This window comes from Ciona robusta, chromosome 14, assembly GCF_009617815.1.
Source record: "Ciona robusta chromosome 14, ASM961781v2".
Taxonomy (NCBI): Eukaryota; Metazoa; Chordata; class Ascidiacea; order Phlebobranchia; family Cionidae; genus Ciona; species Ciona robusta.
In genome coordinates, this window is record NC_143248.1 from 1,630,290 (window position 1) to 1,651,887 (window position 21,598).

General features: G+C 39.2%; 2 protein-coding genes across 2 annotated transcripts in view; both read left to right on the forward strand.

The window, feature by feature from the left end:
- Positions 1-8,719, forward strand: part of LOC149724817 (uncharacterized) — a 13,976-nt gene extending 5,257 nt beyond the window's left edge. Inside the window, exons 2-10 of the mRNA XM_089891805.1 lie at positions 2,001-2,200; positions 2,827-3,041; positions 3,476-3,612; positions 5,685-5,799; positions 6,127-6,269; positions 7,092-7,269; positions 7,656-7,860; positions 8,033-8,209; positions 8,415-8,719. Of these exons, the coding sequence (XP_089747931.1) occupies positions 2,086-2,200; positions 2,827-3,041; positions 3,476-3,612; positions 5,685-5,799; positions 6,127-6,269; positions 7,092-7,269; positions 7,656-7,860; positions 8,033-8,209; positions 8,415-8,653 (1,524 nt within the window). The 5' untranslated portion in view covers positions 2,001-2,085 and the 3' untranslated portion in view covers positions 8,654-8,719. The remainder of the gene's footprint in view (positions 1-2,000; positions 2,201-2,826; positions 3,042-3,475; positions 3,613-5,684; positions 5,800-6,126; positions 6,270-7,091; positions 7,270-7,655; positions 7,861-8,032; positions 8,210-8,414) is intronic.
- Positions 8,720-9,218: 499 nt separating this feature from the next.
- LOC149724818 (uncharacterized) lies at positions 9,219-21,385 on the forward strand. The gene is made up of 4 exons (XM_089891797.1): positions 9,219-17,080; positions 19,530-19,642; positions 19,750-20,077; positions 20,164-21,385. The coding sequence occupies exons 1-4, from the start codon at positions 15,865-15,867 to the stop codon at positions 20,481-20,483; spliced, it is 1,977 nt and encodes a 658-aa protein (XP_089747923.1). The 5' UTR covers positions 9,219-15,864; the 3' UTR covers positions 20,484-21,385.
- The last annotated feature ends 213 nt before the right edge of the window (positions 21,386-21,598 follow it).

Genomic DNA, 21,598 nt, shown 5'->3' on the forward strand with positions numbered 1-21,598 from the left:
TATGTAAAATCGTTATTAAATTCAAGCTACGCGTTTCCAAAATACAGCGAGGCTCTTACGATAACCAAAATGTTAAATTCAAACGCGAATCGATTTGACATGATGAATTGCGTTTGCAAATCGTTTGAAACGGAGTGGCCTCCTGATGTAAAAAGCAATTGGCATCTGTTTTCAGTTGCTATAACAGTTATGTATAGTACTGTGTTTCTCCCACTCAATGTGCTTTTAAACTGTTCTATATTTTCTATATACACATATCAACTAAAATAACTATAAGACTAAACTCGTACTTAAATGGCTAACAAGAAGTTCCTATACTTTTAAATACAGAATATATACCAGTTGAAACTATATAGCCATTTTACAATACAGACTGTAAGCATGTCTTTAGCGAAAAATAAACTTTGTGTTTTAGCGTGTTAAGACATTTCTTCAAGTGCCCTTGAACAATTGAAATAAACGTAAATAATTTATATACATGCGCTTCCCTATGCCTGCGAACCAGCAGTTTCTTTAAAGACGTGCATTACAATGGCCTTTTCAACCCGAGCATTTTCCTTTATTTTAAATTTACAAATTACCAACGAACAAAAAGAAACAGAAAATTCAAATAGAATTTCAAAACGCTATGTTTAAATTGCATTTGCTATTGGGCCTTGACAAAAGACTTCTTGAAAAATTAATGGCGCGCCTGGTGCTGCTTAGGTCTCATGTGCATTTAGATACCATTGGTATTGTGGAATCTAAATATAGCATCTAATTTAAAGCCTGATAATAAACTGCGGTGTTTGTAATATAGTAAGCCATTTCGTTTTTAATTTACATTTCTCGCACACGTTGTTTCTGTGCAGCTGTATTGAAGACAGTACTGTGGGGGAAGATGGGACGCCTTTAGCACATGATAACCAAACATCCTGATCGTGTTTTAAACAATTAACAACGATCTATGGGAGTCGTGAGGATACGGTTTTATAATTCTTTGAATGTCCTTTGTTTACTACCAAATTGGACGAGAAAATAGAAGAAAATTGTGTCCCAACTTTCCCCACCCTACTATGTATGTGTGTGCTTTGTGTATATATTCTACACAGCTGTATTACAGCTGCTAGTTTGCAATTGTATTGATTTCCTAAGAATTTTGTAGTTAAACTGTAATTTAGATGTTAATAACTTTGCAGTGTTTCGGCAGTGCAAGTAAGCTACGCCGTGTTATTGCTAAATATTGCTAAAAATATCCTAGTGGTTAGAGCATCTGTTTTTTCTAGCCCGGAAGAAATGGGTTCAGGGCTCGAATCTGCTTTACCACTTTGGCGAGTGTATACTTGGCCGAAAAATTTAACACTGATTATTCAACTCGATGATCCCTTATAGACTTATGGGGTTCTCTAAATTGTCCCGCAAACACTAAAAAATAAGCGGTAATTAACTCATATGCGTGTATGAAAACGAGGTGTATGAAACAAAACACCCATCTTATAAAAAACGTCATTTTCCACTACAAGAGGGTAAATAACTTACATTTATTTATTCAACAGTGAAACCATTAGGCATCTTTACCCCCATCTAACGGCAGCGTTTTGTGCAGCAATTATTCGCTAATTTAAGTTTTAGTGTCGGCACTTGACTGTAGTAAAGTCCCTTATGTTTCCTTTGACGATTTTACTTAATTCGCCTTGGGGCATTTTGAACGTGTGCGAGTTCAGTTCATACTTAAGTCCTTACCGTGTTTCTTCGACTGATGTTTTTGAAATCTAGTTATTATTTGATTTTAGATTACTTTATATGTTTCAATAGCGTATAACATATGAAAAGGTAGTGGTAGAGTATCTGTACTTTGTAAAAACGATTAGACAGTGATATTGTATTACTTACAATTTATTTATATTAGTACAGTTTAGAACTATTGGATATACAAGAGATCCTAGTTATTTTAACTCTATAGTAAAAATGCATGCTGTTTTTATGTGTGTTTTCATACAATTTTTATATATACGTTTCAGGCAAAAGAGGCATTTTACAAATTGGGTATAAGTGTTCAAAGTTCGCGGATAACGAGATTATAATAGGGTTGGGCGATTTCTATTTATGAAACTTTTTGGAGTCATAGTTGCACTGCTGGTTTTAAGTCACGGGGTTTCGCAAGAGGTCTACAATGGAAGTATAACCGACCGTACAACATCAGAAGTTACCACAAATAATGGTAAATGTTAATTACTGTTGTTTAATATGTTTATTATTGTTTTGCAGTAATATATCAAATAGTTTGGTATTTAAAATAATGTTGGATTTAGAGTTTATAGTGGGGTGGGGGAAGATGGGACACCTTTAACACATAATATCCAAATGTCCTAACCGTGTTTTAAACATTTAACAATGGTCTGTGGAGGTCTTGAGGATGTAGTTTATAATTCTTTGACTGTTCTTGGTTTACTACTAAATAGGGCGAGAAAATAGATTTAAAAGGTGTCCCATCTTTCCCCAACCTACTATATATAGTTCGTTGGAGTAAGAGACCATGTTTTTATTCGAGTTTATTGTCACATTCTGTAAAAAAAAACAAAAAAATATTCAGCGAATTTTATAACCATGTCCTAACGACTTTTAAATAGCCTTTAAGTTTGTTTAAAACAAAATAAATATGGGATAATATGTATTAACGGTGTCCATCTTACTCCACCCAAAACACTCTTATAAACCGTATATGCTTTAGTTTATTTCGTCTACAAAACGGTGCCAATTCGACTGCAAAACTTTTTTAAAGAGGTAATCGGTTTGACGTCACGAATGACGTAGATCCTAGTGTTATTTTACTCATTCCCACTCTAGGCCCAGCGAAAGGTGCAAAGCCTGGTGTTGTGTGCGGCGAGGGATCTATAGATCTATCCATACCTAGGGTCATGTTACCGTCTGGCTTGGCCGCTGACAGAGTTCTGTTTCGATCTGACACCTCGGCACCCTGCAGGGGAAGAAATTCGGAAAGAGAGAAAATTTTGTTGGAGGTTCGGTTTCGACCGAGACGGTTGTGTGGGACTACTGAAACGGTAGGTTATATTTATCCACAAACATATGATACAGTTTGGTATAAGATGGGACGTTTTATTATCTTTTAATATTTTCCAATTTGGTAGCATACAAAAATGGCTACAAATCCAAACAACATACAGTTTTGGAAAATAAATTGTAAACAAGTACGGTGTCAAGAGACTCTTATAGGACTGTTTTATACAGTAGGTTGGGGTAAGATGGCCAAAGTTTCATTAATTTTTATCGTTCCACTTGGTAGTTAAAACACGGATTACCAATGAATTCTGTAACCGTAGCCCGCGACTGCACAAAAAAAACGATAAGTTGTTAATATTGAATATGTTCTAACGATCTTGCGGTACAGTACTTTTCAAAAGTTGGAATATGTAATTAAACGCTTTAGATGTGTTTTAAAAACACAGATCAATAAAGTTTGTTGACATTTTTTCAGATCAATGGGTTACAGAAGATGTACAGAAACGAAATTGTTTATTTCGATGCAAACTCAGGACAGATTCGAAGCGTTTTCAACTTTTCATGTTTATATTATAATGAAAAACATGTTCCCTTTCTCCCGCAATCAAAAAGGTAAATATTTCTGGTCGTTAGACGGCGCTGCGGAGCTGTAAAATATTTTTGGGCGATAGAGGTTTTCATTGAGTGGATATTGAAACAACAAATTGTTTAAGTAGGCTAATCGGTTTTATAAGCTAAAATAATAATACATAATAAAACACGTCTGTTGTTATACGTATGTTGCATGTATACAACAACAAAACATGTTTAGAAGGTCGGGGTAAGATGGATAACGTACGTAACCTTATGTTTTCAAATTATATTTTCAACAATTAACAACGCTCTTTTAAAGTCGTAAGGGTATTGTTATATTAAGAATTCTAACTTACATGGTTATATAGTTCTGTAAAAATTTTTGTCTCCTTTCAAATAGGACAATCAAAAATAGAACAATTATCATCTTACGCCAATCTACTGTTATAATATGTTCCCAAAAAGTCTTTGTCACTACGCGGTTTACAATTAAGTTTATAATCAAAACTGTTCTTGTTTACTTTTTAGGCTTTTCTAAAAAAACAGTTAAATTTATTTTCTTTTGTTTTGAGTGCAAATATAAAATGTTAAATATAAATTCTCGGCAGATATTTTAATCGTGTTTACGCTGAAAGGGCGTAATAACTTTTAGTAACGAAATTAAGAGAATGGCTCACGTTTACCCATCCCATATCTTATCTAAACGTGACTCACTGGTTGGATCTGGTTAGATACAAATACCAAGCGATCTTCGTATAACAACCGGCACACCTTTTTATACGATCTTTAATAATATGACAACCGCCACAGCAAAATATACCGTTTTTCGTTTAACTTGCGCAACGATAACATGTTCTTGGTATAGCGGAGACGATAGCTCGAAAACGTTCAGCCATGAAAGTTTAAAACCGTAACTGTCAATCATAAGGATGACTGCGCAAAAGCTACATGTGTTCGGCAGAGTGGTTGCGCACCTGTCTCTAGCGAAGGGGTACGGGTTCGAGGCTCTCTGTGCTAGTATTTTATATATATATATATATATATATATATATATATATATAGACATATATTTGTACTTAGAAAAAACACTTACAGCAAATTCTCCAAAGTGTTATTACTACTGTCGCTGTTGTTGTCTGCCACGCAAGCATAAATATGTTTTATTCATTTATTTACATTAAAGTGTTCAAAACCATCGCATTTAAAAACTGAATTCCTAAAAATTCCAAGTATAAAAACTATAGATGTTAAAGATTTTTTAAAACCGAGCCGTTTTGGTCTTGTAAACTCGCCAGCGAAATACGGCTAACGGAGATCAAAGAAATATTTTATCGCATTGGGAATTTGAGACTATGTTTTCCCAACGCATGAAACAAAATATCGCAGCCATAGTAAGCCATACCGCATTCCACAGGTAGCACACGTCATGCATACGTCTTTGGGGTCAAAATTAGCTAACACTTCTATTTTTAGCAACAATTAACCCACTTAATCTAATAAATGTAGAAAGATTAGCGTTTTTATTCGCTGTTTTTGTTTTGATACTCTTTCGATCAAATAAAACGGGATGTACCTGGCTTGATATATCGACCCAGTTAAACAAGAATGCTCTTCGACAAGTCTGCCAAAACGCTGGCTTTAAAAAGTAAACAAGGTAAAATATATTTTATTTTAAGAAAACGAACTATATTTATCATTGTTGCTGTAGATATATATATATATAGTTATATATATAATATACATAAATATATATATATATATATAATGATAAATATAGTTCGTTTTCTTAAAATAAAATATATTTTACTTTGTATTTATATATAAATACCTTGACTTTAAAGTATTTCTATTATTACAGACTTTGCGCTTAAATTAATAATAGTTGGCACTTACATATCGTAGGGAAAGATGGGACACATTTTCGTTCTATTTTCTGGTCCAAATTGGTAGTGAACAAAAAACATTCGATATTATGTGGTGAAGGTGTCCCGTCTCCCCCAACCGTACTATACACGACTATATTCGCAAAACACATATCCGATAACATTTATCCCAAATTTTTGGTTACCAAAATAAACATACGCCCTAAAATGATTTTTTTCTTTTTTCAGAATTAAACTGGTTGAGTCTCAGACCAATGAAGACGTCTTATATGAACTCAGCATTCATCGTGATTTATCTTTTTCAAACCGGTCGTTATTTTCGGAGAATTTTCCAGAAGTATCGGTAGACATAAACATTACATGACGATATGTATAAATTTGTTTTGATTTTTATTTTTTTTGTAAGTTAAAAAATTGTTATTTTTGGATTACTGTTTTACTTTTTTAACGAACGAATAAATGAATAAATGTAATTTATGGATATAACTGGGCAACTACAGACGTTAGGACACTGATGGTGCTGTTTCATACACCTCGTGGTCTTATACTATGTACTATACCATGTGGATAATATGTATTGATTTTCAAATTACAGTTTAATACATAAGACTGTCCACAACATACAACATAGCGTATTTATACATGTACGTAATTTCTACAATATATATAGGTTAATCAATTTGTCTTCGTTCAAATCGAGGCCAAGTATACAGCTCAAACAACAGCGCCTTTCTTCGGCATCCAAGAATGCTACGCGAGCGTTCACCCCGATGTAGCAGAGCGATCAAAGCTACATAAATTCATTAATATAGGGTGAGTCTCATGTATGATCAAAACAGCAATCTCTTATGACTTATTCACTCGTTTGAAACCATGAATTTATATTGTATACATCAAAAGCGTTGCTAATTCGCCGCATAGTCATCAAGACTAGACAAGTGCTGCTGTCTCCAGTATGCGAGAGGTTTAATTCATATGCAACTGTCTGTAACAGTGCGTGGTCACAAGTTATTGTCATTCCTAATTAAGTAAGCATGATATATATTTTCTGTCTGCATGAACTTGATTACAGTCTGGCGGTTAAACTTTTAGTTAACAAGTTGTGTAAACTTTTATTGCATAATTTAATACTTGCATGATGACTATAAACTAACACACATAATATAATAAAAGATCACATAATATCCACTTTGTAAAACGAATATGGATTTAATGTACTTATAGCAAATATGTGTAATACACACAAAAATACTATACCATTCTTTCCATGACTAATGAAAGATTCACCCAAGCACAAAATAGTATTTAAGTGGATGTAACTTATTCATCCTTGCGTGGCGGTAAACGAAAGTCGTTATACCACGGGTGTCTGTTTCATACACCTCGTGCTCACTTGCTAGTTAACACAAACGTAAATTTGTGGGCGATCATTATTTTTTTATATATGGCTTACAATTTAAGCTATATACAAAAACCACTGGGTTGAAGTAATTACCATGTCTATTTATCCCATTTAAAAAAAATTTGCATTTTATGTGAACTTCTGGTCATGTCTATTTTCCCAGACGTGGTACTTAAAATTGCCCGACCCTTCAAGTACATTGCAACACTTGTAGTGATAACTTTTGCCCACAGATGCGCCCATGCACACGATACTACGGTTTCCGTTTTGAGTGCAAACGATCCAACACTCTTTCAATGGAAATTCCAAATGTTTAAATGGGTGAATGTGACCGTGCAGCGTATCTACCTATTCTGTGTTATTTCTAATTGCAATGAACGAGTTAGAAGATCATGTGGTTCGAATACCACGGTGAGTACATTTATTAAGACAAAAAACCTACGAAATTACATATAGTAGGGTGGGTTAAGATGGGACATGTTATTTTTATTATTTCGATTTATTTGGTAGTAAACAAAGAATATTTACCGAACTATATAACCATACGGCCCTGCGACTTTAAAAAATAACGTTGTTAGCTGTTTAAGTATGATCAGGTAATATGGGATTCAGGTGGCTAGCGGTATCCGATATATATCTGTTATAGTTGTGTCGTAACTTGTGAACGGGCACGAAGTGTATGAAACAGAACACCCGTGTTATAACCTCTGTCGTTTTCCGACCACGCGACGATAAATAAGTTACATTTATTAGGTTATATATATATCTGCGGTAATATTAACGATATTCATATTTAGTCTTTTGCCTGCTCCAGCACCGAAGAGGCTTCCGGCATGGGAAATTTTAACAACATAAACAACACCGAACCACAAACTGAAGAAACTCGTGTTACATTATCACTTGGACCAATATTTTTGTCTAGTTCAAAATCGACACTAAATGGACAAAGGGGTACAGGGGGTTCAAAGACAAATTTTCTACCGTTCCCAAAAAACAAACAAGGTAGTTATGTAACCTCAGCTCTGTATACTGTAAATCTAAACGCTAGTTAAAGCTAATAAATATTGTATGTATACTACGGATGACTCTTGCTACTATCGAAAAATCAGCTGTTGAGTAATAGTACCTGTTACCCGGCGAGAATTTCTGATATACGTGCTATGCTTATCTGCAGGTGATCAAAGGACAGTTCACATTGCTGTAGGAGCGGTGGCTGGTGTGTGTGGTGTCATCATCTTATCTGCTGTGTTTGCGATCATGAGAAGGTACATGAAAAGACGAGCTCATAGACCCAGCACCAAAACCAACACAAAAGTGGATCGAATTCAACAAGGTTTTGCTTTCGTTTTGAGTAAGTTCAAAATCATATAAGTAGAATGGGGGGAAAATGGATACGTTTTCATTCTATTTTTTTGTTAATTGTTCAAAACACGATCAGGATATTTGGATATTAAGTTCTAAAGGTGTCCTGTATTTTCGCCCACCGGACTATATATAAAACAATTAATCGATTTATCAAAAATTGTGTTTTTTAACCTGGTTAAACTATTCTGCAGGATCATCCGACGATACAGATGTTTTCCACCAGATGTCAGCACAGAGTCGTAAACACAAGAAAAAGCGTGTTCGCAAACCGAAGCGGGTTTCGACTTTCAGTGGCGAACGCCCTGGCAGTGCGCCAGTCAAACGTAGCGTTTCACTTCAACAAAGTCGGCCAGTTGGTCTACAGCTTGAAAAAGACGGCGCCAAGACCAAAACGCTGGAAGAAAACAGAGCCTCAAACGGCACGGCATAGCCTATAGCATTGTCATGACTTGGCGCCAGTTTAACGTACATAAACAATACAGCGAACTGTTGCTGATACAGTGTGATCATCGCTCGCAATTAAACCCGCATTCCTCCGGCTGCTCTTGCGGGTAACCAGCAAATGAAACGTAGAACTCTAACCCGACAAAATCGCTCTTAATCCTATGATGCGTGGTTTAAAAACGTGATCTCAGGTGCCGGAGTTTATGACCTTTGGAAGAGGAAATAACTTGTTTTGGTGTTTAACCCGACGGCACGAATCACGAGCGACTTCCAGGTTAAAAATATGGCCTTGTATATTCAAGGGAAGGGTTGCACGGCAAACCCAAACAAACTAAATCGCCTTGAAGTTGATAATGTTAGTGAATGGAAGCGCTGATTTTAAGCTCTGTTTTCCGGTCTAGGATCTCGCTTCCTTCCGTAGGTTTGAAAACTAAACGTTTCCAAAGCGAATAGCAACTTTGTACTTGAATCTTGCACATCAAAGGCCGCTAAGCCGTTATGAAACCCTTGCCAGTTCAATTCCGGCCGAATAAAATGTCATCACGCTGATGCAATCCATTTCGGGGAGTTTGCTGCTAACGTCAGTGCCCGGATCGGGCGGGTATGTCTCGATTATCACGTGACCGGCTGTAGGCAATCAACGGCGTCCCACCCGGCGCAATTATTCCACTGCCGCTGTCGCGCATCGGATCTGCACACATCACTTCAAAGCAGAGTTAGAAGTTTAAGTCTTTGAGTTTAAATAGCCAGCAGCAGGGCGTTCCGTAGAGCTTGATTAAACCGGTATTGAATTGTGGCCGGTATGCGTACAGTTTTAAGTAAGTAAGGGTCGAGGAAGTGTTACGCAGCTGTGTGGGCACCCATGCCTGTTGAGAGATCGAAAGACAAAATAGATAGTGTCGTTTACGCTTTCCTAGATCCCGAACGCCAATACTCACATACGGTATAAACTACCTAACAAAAGCGGTGACTTACGCAATGCGTATGTGCTAGACATTTACGTGACGTCGAGTCGTTGGTGGCGCATTTAAAGATCTTAAAATGTGGACATTAAAATCACGCTGTAACCCTGTCTGTCCGTAACCCCTTGGGCCTACCTGAAAGGCTCCGTAAGGCGATAACATTTGAAGACGCTTTCGCTATTTTGGATTTCCACGCAGGAATTCGAAGCGGCGGTGTCGTAATTAGTGACTTGAAATATCCTGTATGCTGTTCACACTGCAGGACTGGAGGGGCCAAAACTGTATTGTTATTATTTATAGTAACGGTGCATGGTTTGGTCGGGTATTTGAGTATTAGATTCGTTTCCCAATGTTATGTCGCTGCAGGGAAGACGAAGAAAGGAAGGTTAATTAGCGGATAGATATCTTGTTGCAATTGTGGCTGCCATAACCGAAAATCGTGCGGCAGGATAGGTCAACGCTTCCCACTCCCGACCGCAAGCGTTACAGCAGCGAATAGAGAGGTGTATCAGGTGTAGACGGGAGCCCAGGCCACGACGCGCAGATTAGCAAACCCGCTTTTTGGCTCAGATTCAGCCTTGCGATTAGCACGGTAGCAGGTGGGGGTTGAAGTCTGCTTAGCGGCGGCGGTAGGCAGATTAATTGGGCTTAACCGCCAATCGCTGTTTACTACTTAGTTGGGACTTGTCGTGAGCGGTTAGGGTTATATTATCTTCTTTTGAGTGAACAAGGGCCGGGAAGTGGCGGGTTTCTTATTCCAAGGCGATCTTACAGAGGATTTTCGTGCCGGACAAAGGCACGGTGCGGTTTTATTGTAAGCAGAAGCGAAACTAATAAAGCTAAAGGATCGGGCGTACCTGCAACAAGAACACGCGCACTGTGAGGCATAGAAGCGTGGCGGGTACAGCGCGCGAGTAAAAGCGAATATAAAATTAACGACTGACGCAGAAGCTGTCGGTTATAACGCCTTGGCGTAGTTTTATGTCTTGAATAAATGTACAGAGACATCGTTTAGCTTAGTCAGGTATGCCAATAGCCAGGTAATATATGTGTTTATAACAGTTTTACGCATTTCGCTTTAATGTGGAAGTTTTAGTTTTACTAGGGTATCAACGGACAATGATATTACGTAGCGTGGTGCGGGAGTATAGTTTAGTGTAGTAATAACCACGTTCCACGCATCATTTGTAATCGCATAATCCAAGGTCTTATCCAGATTTAATGGTAAAACTTGCCAAGTCAGCAGAAATCGTGTCGAAGCACTATAAAACATGCCTACATACAAGGTGCAACGAAATTTGCTTTGGCAGAATATTTGTCAAGGGGAGATCAGTCAATTCCGACATATCTGTTCAAACAGACTGTTCAAAAACCCCTGACGTAATCTTCCCATAAAGTACAGGCGACGAAAGGCGTTGTATTATGAAACGGGCATTCGGTTTGGCCATCCGCGTGCTCCGCATAACTATATATGCCAGCATATTATGACTGCTAATCGAGCTCGGCTGCGGTCAGAGCCTAATCAGATTGTAGAATCTCTGCAAACATTATCAACAGTCACGCTTTTAAACGACTTTTATTCGAATAAACTTTAATCAGACGGTGTTTAAATAGAGTTGAATGGTTTACGATCCAAACGAACCTGTTTGACACCTGTGTTTTATACCCTGCACTGTACAACGTCCGGAAACAAGTTTTATTTACCAGCACCCAGTACTTTAGTATAGGATAATACGTAACAATTACTTATGATGACGAAACAATGAGAAATTGTAACGAAGTGTTTTCAGGCGCCTCTTCATATACAATACCACGTACGGCGTTATACATTGCGTTTTGTCGTCGTTTTGCTGTGTTCTGATCTGCCCGACTTACCACTTTAAAAGCCGAATACAAATTGAACAGCGCTTCGGCTTTAATTGTTCAAATGGGTTATGGAATCATAAGGGTGTCTGAAGTTGTTCGGATAACAAGGGCCTCATAGGGCGTGTCAAACTGAAGTATTTTCAAACAGCTGCGCGAATGGTCTCACCCATATTTCGTTACACGAACATCAAAAAACTTTGCGTACTACTAGTATAGAAAAACAGTCAGGGTTTTTCCGTACTTAAAAAGCAATCATTTTCAGCGGAAGCAAATTAATTTTAAAGCTAAAAAGCAATCGGATAAATATGTTTTAGGTTTAAAAGTCAGATCAAAGTCAGATTTTTGTATAGTAGGGTGGGGTAAGATGGGCCATGTTTTCGTTCTTTTTTATTGTCCCATTTGGTAGTAGCATATTTACAGAAATATATCGGTATTCTTAGAATTCCATAAAACTGTAATCCTACCAATTCCTTAAAACACTATTAGGAAAAAGGGGTAATATATTCCAAAAATCTGACCCTGATCTGGTGCTCATAGAGTTAAACGATTCTTGTGTTAAGGAACTCGTGCTAAGACATAATAACCGACAAAATCAAGTCCAACCAATTAGAAAATATGAGATTTATTATGTGCTAATGGTATTCAGATTATGCAATGCTAGTGTAATTAGGAGTATAAATACACAGACAGTTTTATCAGTCACTTGTATTGCTGTACACACTTTAGGGGAGTAAGCGTCTGTGTTTTACCAGACTACAAGTCTAATCTCAAAAGGTGTAAGCGTGTGGTTACTAAGTCGAATAGATAAGGGTGTAAGAAGATAACAGGTTCGTAGAATTTGCGACGTATTTTAACATCTTTTTATTGGTTCTCAATCTGCTCCATTTTTGTAAATCACTTGGAGGCTTCTCGGCGTGCAAATCCCAGATTATATATTTTATTAACAGTTGCGGAAAAAGAAACCTTTTCAAAACGATTAACATAATGTGGCGCCGTGTCTGATTGCATGCAATGGCCCGTTTATAATATATCTTATTGGCCGCACATTTTAGGTGGCATATGCGATGCTTTTAAGATTAAAAACGACTAAACGACAAGACAAATCGAGCACATGTCTCACGGCGCGACAGGTTTTGATTTTTGCTTTCCAGTGCTTGCGCAATAATTTAAAAACGTCTGACGATTCGCAAATTGTTTTGACAGTCGCTAGACTATTCGTGTCTGTTTTGCCATTTCTCCGATCGTGGTATCGCTATTAGAATACCTCAAGCATTAGACCCAATACAGGTTGCGTGGGTATATCTTCTTTGTAGCGCCGATGTGTTTTTAGTTTGTTCACGAAAGAAATATGGAATGTTCCTCTGACAAAAGGACTGCCTCGTCGTTATGCTAACATGAAAAGGAAAAACACAACACGTAAACGGGCGGTACATAAGAGAACAACGAATTCGTCGGCTCCGATCAAACCAAAATAAACTTAGGTGAAACGAATAGAATGATTGTGTACTAATATATGACTGGCTAAAGACTGGTGCGTTTCGTTCGTAGCACGCTTTTATTTGAGACCGTAATCGAAAATGAATTATGGTAAAGCCAATTTACCCCTAAATAGTTTGACCGACTATTTGCAGTGTAATCAGAGAGCACTCGGTCAATAAGACTGTTCAAAGCATCAGTATCGAATAAGCATAACTATATAACAGGACCGTTGGCAGACGTGCATGCCCATTTCCTTAATGGATATATAGGAATACCAAACAAAAAAATGTCTATATTTTTAAGTTTGGTAATGTGATACGACAGGTTCGTATGTGGTATAAGAAATAAACAAGTTCTATTTTTAAACTGCTGTATCCTTAAATAGAATTTAGGTCAATACGGTTGTCAACTTTGCCTGTTTGACGAGAAAAATCGAGTTTTTCGACGTGTGTTGGGTCACGGTACTCTTCGTTTATTCGTATGTGTGCGCAAGGCCGGGCTTATTAGGACAAAAACGACGCGTCAATCAGTGCCAGTGCTCTCGTGCCAGAGCTGACGTGTAATACTGAGCTAAGTGTTAAATAGACGCGAATGAACCGGCTCTCAGTTTGCCAAGTTCGAGCTATTGTAGTGAAACCAGCGGTGGAATTTACATTCGTCGACATGCGGGGTTATCGACCGACGACAATTCTTTAGCCAAACATTTAGTTTTGTCAATGGAAAATTGGACTTTTTAGTATTTGCGTTCGACTGCGTCGCATGCTGTTTGAAGTGACATGCTCGTTTAAATACCAAGAAGTTTTCATACTGTTCAAATGGATCGGTCACGTTTTGAACGCCTGAGAAGTCCAGCCTATAGAGGTGAAACAAAGCCAGTCAGCAAACGTTTGTAATCATTGCGGCGCCCAGGCCTTGCGCGACACGCGTGCAGTTAAATAAAGCGATGAAATTTACGCACCTGCTATCAGTGATTTACGTGGAAGGCGTGTGTCTCATCTGCCTCAAACGCTACAGCTTGACGCCGCTCTTAGCAAATGGGAACTGTGTTTGCTGAGTTGTGGTTGGTGTATTAGAGAGGTGTATGCAGTCTGATGGTGATTGGCAAAACAAGCGTACAGCATTGAGCTGGTGTGATTATTGTTTAGTAAGTTCACAGGACAGGTTGTATTATACACGAGCAAAAGTATTTGGGTATTTTGCAAGCTTAGCTAATGTTTAACGAACGCTTAAGGTCAGATGCGAATAGTTATAGCTAATAGAGTGGCGACTATACATTGGTGTTTCCCCAGGACTTTGCAAATAGGAAAGGCGTACTTGACCTCAGTAAAAAGACAAGCAAGCGAAGGGTGTTCTGCTGTACTCCCAAGCGCAGGTGCGTATCGAACACAATCTCACTATAAGGCGTGGGAATCATTAAATCTCTGTCGAAGCCTTTTTCGCCTCGTATGTAAACCATCGCTTCTCAGAACCATTACTATCATGTGGCCTAGCAGTGACCTGGACGCTCTGAACTCGGTCACTCAAATACCTTCGTGTTTTGAGTTGCCGCCTTTATTTGTAGGAACCAGTAAGCAGTATCATAACCAAACAAGAGGGTATTTAGCCGCATAGTTGGGCCTATTCTTGTAAGGGACGTAGCAGAATTTCCGTAGATCACTATACAATTATAAAACGCGCGGGGTCGTCTGTTTGTCGTGCACACGAGATGACGTCATTGCGTTCATGTTTATTTGTCGTTTAGCCTGTTGCTATTGATTACAAAGGGTCCAGTCGGATATTTTCAATTCCGTAAAGTGTCACTTTTAAAGAGCGAATTTTACAAGCGCAGATGAAAGGGCAGTGTGGCCGATTTGCAGGGGTTTTAAGTCGCCTTCCGAAATTCGCGGGCCTTGTTGCTAAGTACCACATGGTAAACAAAGATAAACGTTGCCGATTTCCGGAAATTACGGAAAAGTAAACGGACTACTTTAGGAAAAGTACAACGACGCGAAGTAGGGGTTATATAAGGGGATGTTCACAAGAAAAACTATAAATACGTTATAAGATAGCGATGAGATGTAAACGCGTTTATTGGCACGAGATTAAGCCATGGCAGGTCGTATTTCGGTAGCGTGTTGCATCGTTTGTTAAATTTCTTAAACAAATATTGGTGAATACGGGTGATTGGAATTTACAGTATTTGGGAGAATGGGGTTTAGGGAAAGTGTAGACAACTATGTAAGGGTTCTTCCGTATTCAGGGACAGGATCCAGTAACTTAGGTAAGCGTGGAAAAACGTGAAAACAAACAATCAACAATGACTTAGGAAATTGTAGCCGTGATTAACTGGCTTTGATACGTAAATGGGCTGTCGTGATCTAAGTTACGAATACGAGAGGTTTTAACAGCCGTGTAGATCCGGGAGTCGTTCCTGTTTCGGTCCTAATTCGTAATCGTATAGCAGAATAAACAGCAACAAAAAACGAGCGGGATTCCCATTGAAATTAAGAAGACGTTGAACCTGTTTAATTGCACCAACGCGGAGAATCAGCAAGTTAGCTTTCTGGTGGTCCTCATAAAACTTGGGGCATGTGGTGTAAGCTATTAGTTACATAGAATAATAAATATAACAGCAATAACGTTTCGATGCTCGCATTTTACCACGAAAAAAGCGCTTTTATTTTTCTCGCCGCTGCACTGTATAATAAGTGTGTATAAGTTTATGCATTATCAGTATATAAAATGTTATAGTGTTAGGGTGTTGATTTTTGGTGTTTAATTTTTGATTTCTTTTGGTTTTAACGATATTTTTTAAGCAGATCATGAATGTTTTTACCAAGCTGCCGCAGCAAAATTAGATAGATTCGAATGTACGTGTAAGAAGTTATCAAAATTGTACGAGTTTGTCAGAATGGTTATTCGGCGACATTTTGTGCTATGGATTCTTTGGCTTGTGGTTCAAATGGCGTCAACTCTCGCTTTTACTTCGCACAATCAGCAAAGGAAAACGGAGCTACGGACAAACAGAATACAGCTTCAAGAGCCTTCATTCTTATACACTGCGGACGGCTCTTCGCGTAAATTCGTTCAGCGGCTGCTTCTCCGGCGGCATATCAGTAGGATACGACGGTTTCTCGGTTTACTTTCGCGTGCGGCAAACCAGGCACAAGATGTTCAAACAAACGAGTCTAACCGCGACAGAAGCGCTAGGAGCTTGCGGTCGCTTGACCGTCAGACTTTGGACGGGGGAATCAACACTGATACAATACCCAACTTCAATGACACAGCATCAGCCAGCCTGCCTTATTCAAAAAGTCTGCCCTTCGTCGATTTTGGCACAGAGTCGCCAGCAGCGGTCTCCGGGGAAAACACATCATCACCGGAAAAGTTACGACTTCAGACCACAACGGCTTCGGCTGCACCATCTCATATCAAAGACCCCGGCGAGAATTTTATAAAAGGGAATGGATCAAAGTTAAAAGCAACGGACAACCGCTATAATTACAGCAAGCGTATTCCATCAGCCATATCAAGTTCACGGCAAAATAACGCTTCTCGCTTGCCCTTCGCAATCGGCCGACTCCGACGGCTATTATTAAGGCATAATGTAACTCGCGAACAGTCGGCTTTAATATTAAATGACATAAGAGCCTTCTACAGATCCAGGAGCCATGGCTCTAACGAAACCAGAAAGGATTCACGAATATCCAACTGGCTGACGAGCGTCAAAGCCGCAAGCGAACAGCATATAAGACACGGCTCGCCCCGAAAAAGAAACAGCGGGTTTAACCCTGTCCCAATGTCAGAAGTAATTAACTCCTACATTCTACCCAATCTCGAACACACGCCTACAAGCCGCAGAAAAGGCCGCAGATTTAAAAACCGGAAAAACAAAGGCCGTAAACGGAACCGACAAAACAATAGGAAACTTGCAACTGCGAATAAAATTGTCCCTGATTTTGGAACTTTGCCCCAGGAGAGCAAAGGGGCAGACAAAGGTGGTGTCGTTGGTGGTGGTAACAGTGGGGAAAGGCTACACAACACGCTATACATTAAACGATCCTCAACTACGATGCGAATTCTTCCGAGCGGCAGAGTACACGGGTCACGAGACATCGACGTTTACTGTAAGTAACTTTTGTTCACCGTTTGTTATGTAGTACCACCGCGGTTAGTGAGTCAGTCGCACTGAAACTGTACATCTTATTTTCAGTCTTTCGGGCGGTAATTGAAACCTTATACACTGGACGTCGTGTGACCCTGTTCCACGTGTTAGTAAATATATGGTACTGTGGAGTAAGACAGAACGCCGTTAGCACTAAACTTCATATTTTACCGATATAACAACAGTTTTTATAGTCATGTGGGGTTTTATATTAGAGGCATGATTTGATTCTGTTTATATTCTTTTTGTACTACCAAATGGAACAAGTAAAGATATCGAAAGCTGCCCCACTTTGTTCTATATACGTATGGCCTACGCATTAGGTCCTTAAAAATTAGGGCCCCGTATCAAAATGGCTAAATACAGTTGTGATAGGCATTCCGGCGCGTTTTAATGTTTGCGTCATGCTTGTTTTGCAGCTTCGGGTTAGCCGATTATTTATGACTGCCAGTCGTATTTGGTGGCGCCTATTAATCATTTAGAATAGAGCGATCTAGCTCGGTCAACATAACGGTCATTGGGTCTTATTTCCCCGATGCATTAAGCTACATAACGAGGGTGCCGACTTTGAAGGCGAAATTCTCTTTAAATCGTTCTTCGCGATTCTTGATATCGTAGCACTGTCTGATATAAAAACCTCTGGGAATATCGGCCCGCCACCCGGAATCAGTACATATAACTGCGCTGCTATTTTTAGTGCCTACGCAAACGTTACGGGCTATTAATAGCAGAATCTCGTAACGTTTACTGCCAGAATTATAGGGCATTAAGAGTAGAAAATACACACGGGTACGATTGGAAAAGTTATATTTGAAATATTCTATATTTAGATCTCATATAATGTTGGTGTAAACATCGCGTGCTGGGTTCTAGGAAATTCAAAAAAAAGATAAAAGTCGCACATGGTTTTCGAATGCTACTGTTACCTACATAAAAATCTATTTTTAGAACTTATATAATATAGGTATAAAACTGCGTACAGTTCGTGCGATTTAACAGCTGTTTTCACGAGCGGGCAGCGAGGTCTAATAAGAGACCCTTTAAGCGATAAAGTCCCCAATTAAACTATACTGGGAGTTTTTATTTGCATTTAAATTCAAGGCCAGATGCACTGGGGGTGCATTACGCCACTTTGGGATAAATATTTGCCCGTCCGGTTCGCATAACGACTAAAGCCCAGCTGCGAGCTTTAAAACGCCATGCTCATGCTGCAGAAATTACATAAGTCACTCCAATATAGGGTTATTTCATTGAATTCCTATGACGCACATAGGAGCAAAAGCAGCTGCCTGATATCACTTGAAATCAATTAAGCTATGAGTGGTCTACAGCACTTGAAAAATATGTTATAGTTCTCTTATGTTTTGTTCGAAATTGAAGGGTTCTTCATTAAATTGACTTCTGTAAACTGGTAGCGAGCGCTATACCATTGTCGTAATAATTAGACCAATTTTCGACAAAATTCAAAACAATGTAAAAAAAACGTTTTAAATTTAAAAAAACAAAAATTATAACATAGTCAAAGTTTTGTTGGACATTTTGTTTAACGCGAGTTTTATTTAGCGAGAATACCGCAATATTTGCTTAGGGGAAACACCCATGTAGCCAAAATCTGAACAAGAGCATACGAAGAAATTTCTTTGTAGCAAAACATTCGCCGACATGGGGTCTTATTTGGCGCTATTAATTCAATCAAATAGTCTGGTATTAAACAACTCTTCGTTGCCACGCCTCGTAACGTTAGTTGTCACGCCAACAAATTGAGTGATTTGATTATGAGCTTTGATCTATTATAAAGGGTCGTGCCTGAAAATGTCGGCGGTCTATGATTCGCATTTTTACGCTTTAAAGAGGCAAGAGGGCGTAGAGCAGGTTATTACTTTGTGTGGACGATTTTCAGACGTAATAAGTTTTACAGGCAGAGTCGTGTAGCCCAACAGTCTATGTATATTTCCGTTTCCCATAAAGCGCAGAGTAAAGTTGACGTTTGCGGGGGCGTTTCCGCTTATGATGTGACCAGCACAGTTGAAAAGCCACCACACACGTCTTGCGTGTAAACAAGCCCCGAAATCGCGCTGATGTTCACCCATCAATTTCCGCTACACCTTGCCCGCTGTGTGAGATCAAGCAAGCAAACTTTCTCAGGGCTAAGCAGGTCTCGCTCCGCTGCAGAACAAACGCATGGTTTGTCGCTAAACGAAACACACGACCTACAGTGTGCACTGTGAACAAAGGTAGCTAAGAGCTCGACCAGCTGTCCGATGTAGGTGTCGTTCGCCTTACCCCTTCAATGGAGCACCCGCATGTGCAAAATCCAAATCTAAACTTACACATTCGGTCATATCTGTAAATAAGAGATGAGATAATATATTGCTTTACAATGCCTTTCAAGTGTTTGTTCCTTCTTGCAGGTATCGTACGATTTCAGACCATTGGACAAAAGGGCAACCTGATCGTCAAAATTCGTGGAGAGAAAAGCGGTCTCTACCTGGCCATGAAACGTAATGGGAAACTCTACGCCACGGTTAGTTTGTTTACCTATTTCTCCGCTATGTCAATATCACCGCACGGTTATGAGCTTTTGAATTCTTATCAAAATTTTCTTCCGTTGACGTGATTGTTTTCACGTAGAGAGACTACAACAACCCGGACACTACTTTCGAGCATATCTATTCACCATCTGAGTATGATGCATACCGCTCGCAAACACAACGGTTTTTCGTGGCCTTCAATCGCGCCGGTGAGTCGGTCCGCTCAAGGTCGCTGGAAAAAGCAAACACGCACCTTCTTCGTCGAGATGCAAGCGAGCAGCTGCGGCAAAACCTCTTCTCTAACGAAAGTCCTTCGTTTAGTGAAGTCCAGCCAACACCAGAATCTAGTTTGTCGCGAGTAACAGAACAGGGTGAAATTTCTGCTGTCGCGGCCACCGACTCACCAGCGACATCTAGTAGAAAGAACGGTAAGTTCCCACGCCAGCAAGAGACCGTGACGTTTTGTTTACCGCCGTGTTTCCGAACCGACAGTTAACGTGAGTTTGTTTTTCAGGAAAAACGTCGCCGGTTCAGCGTCCCGACTCACAGCAGAGGAAAAAGCCGAAGTGCCGAAAGAAGCCGCGCAAGTCAAGAAAGTGTCGGCGAAGGGGCAGAAAATCGGGACATCGCAAGCAATGTAAAAACCAACCTTGCCGAAAGCGGTCAAAAGGTTCGAAAAGACGGGGCAAGAGGGCGCACGGAAAGGGCAAGGGGCGAAAAGCAAGAGCATCGTCCGAGACTGCTCATCCGACGTCCAGCGCACCAACCGAGCGGACTCATCGAAGAAAGAGAATGTCACGGTTAAAACAAAACGAAGATTTAGTTGGGTCGTGACCACTTTAGTATTGCAACTTTGTATTCTCTATGGGCAACTACTTGGCTTCTAAAGCTAAACGGGTTGACGTATTTGCTGGTCCAAACTGAGGCTTGGCTTAAGTTGTTAATGGGTTAGAGTTTAAGGAAGCGTCGAGTTTTTGAAGGTTACTTCTCTTCTCAAATATTGTGAATCATTTGCAAGGGCAATCGATATGTTGCAGCTATACCTCACTGAAATTTCGTTCAATCGTATTTTCGTGTCTGCGGAGCGCTCAAATGTGTATGTGCGCTGTTATAATGAATGTAGCATTGAATGCTATACGGTTAACCACTACGTACTTCTATTTATATAATATATATCTATATACAGCCTCGTGCGCAGAGTTCAGTATTTTTGTCCCTATTTATTTTTCAGAGCATTGGTGATATTGTTTTCGTACTACACGTTCCTTTGTACGTATCCTATATATATGTTCTTGTTTTGTCTTTCTTGCCCACTGCTACTTCATATCAACAACAGTTCCGGACACCAAACAAAATTTTTGCAGGCCTCGTTGCATTAATTGCTGTTTACCCCTTTTTACTATTGCTTTGTAACTTTTTCTACATTGTACGTTACAACATAGTTCTTCAACACGTATATAGTTCATTTGGAACATATATCTATACCTTTGATAGATTTTACGCTAAGGTGAAACGTGCTATTCATATTATAGAGAGACATATTTTTGATACCTGCATTTTCCGATGTGTTTGACAAAAACACATAGAACACGACTCTATTCACCTACATACTTCATTGTACCCCCACCTATTCAATATTACCTATCTTTTTTTGTGAAACATCGTGAAGACTGTATGATGATATACTGTACCCCGAAAACGGGGAATAAAAACAAATCAACAGTTAATATACATAATGTAGAAGTTATTTTATGAGACAGTTTACGACTTTTGTATAAAGTATAAAGAGGGGTAAGATGGGACATGCTTTTGTCATCTTTTTTCGTCCCATTTTGTTGTAAACAAAAATATTTAATGAACTATACATAACCATAGCCCCGCGACTCTATAAAACAGCGTTTGACATTTTCATCGTATCATTTGGTAGTAAACAAAGAGTATTTACAAAA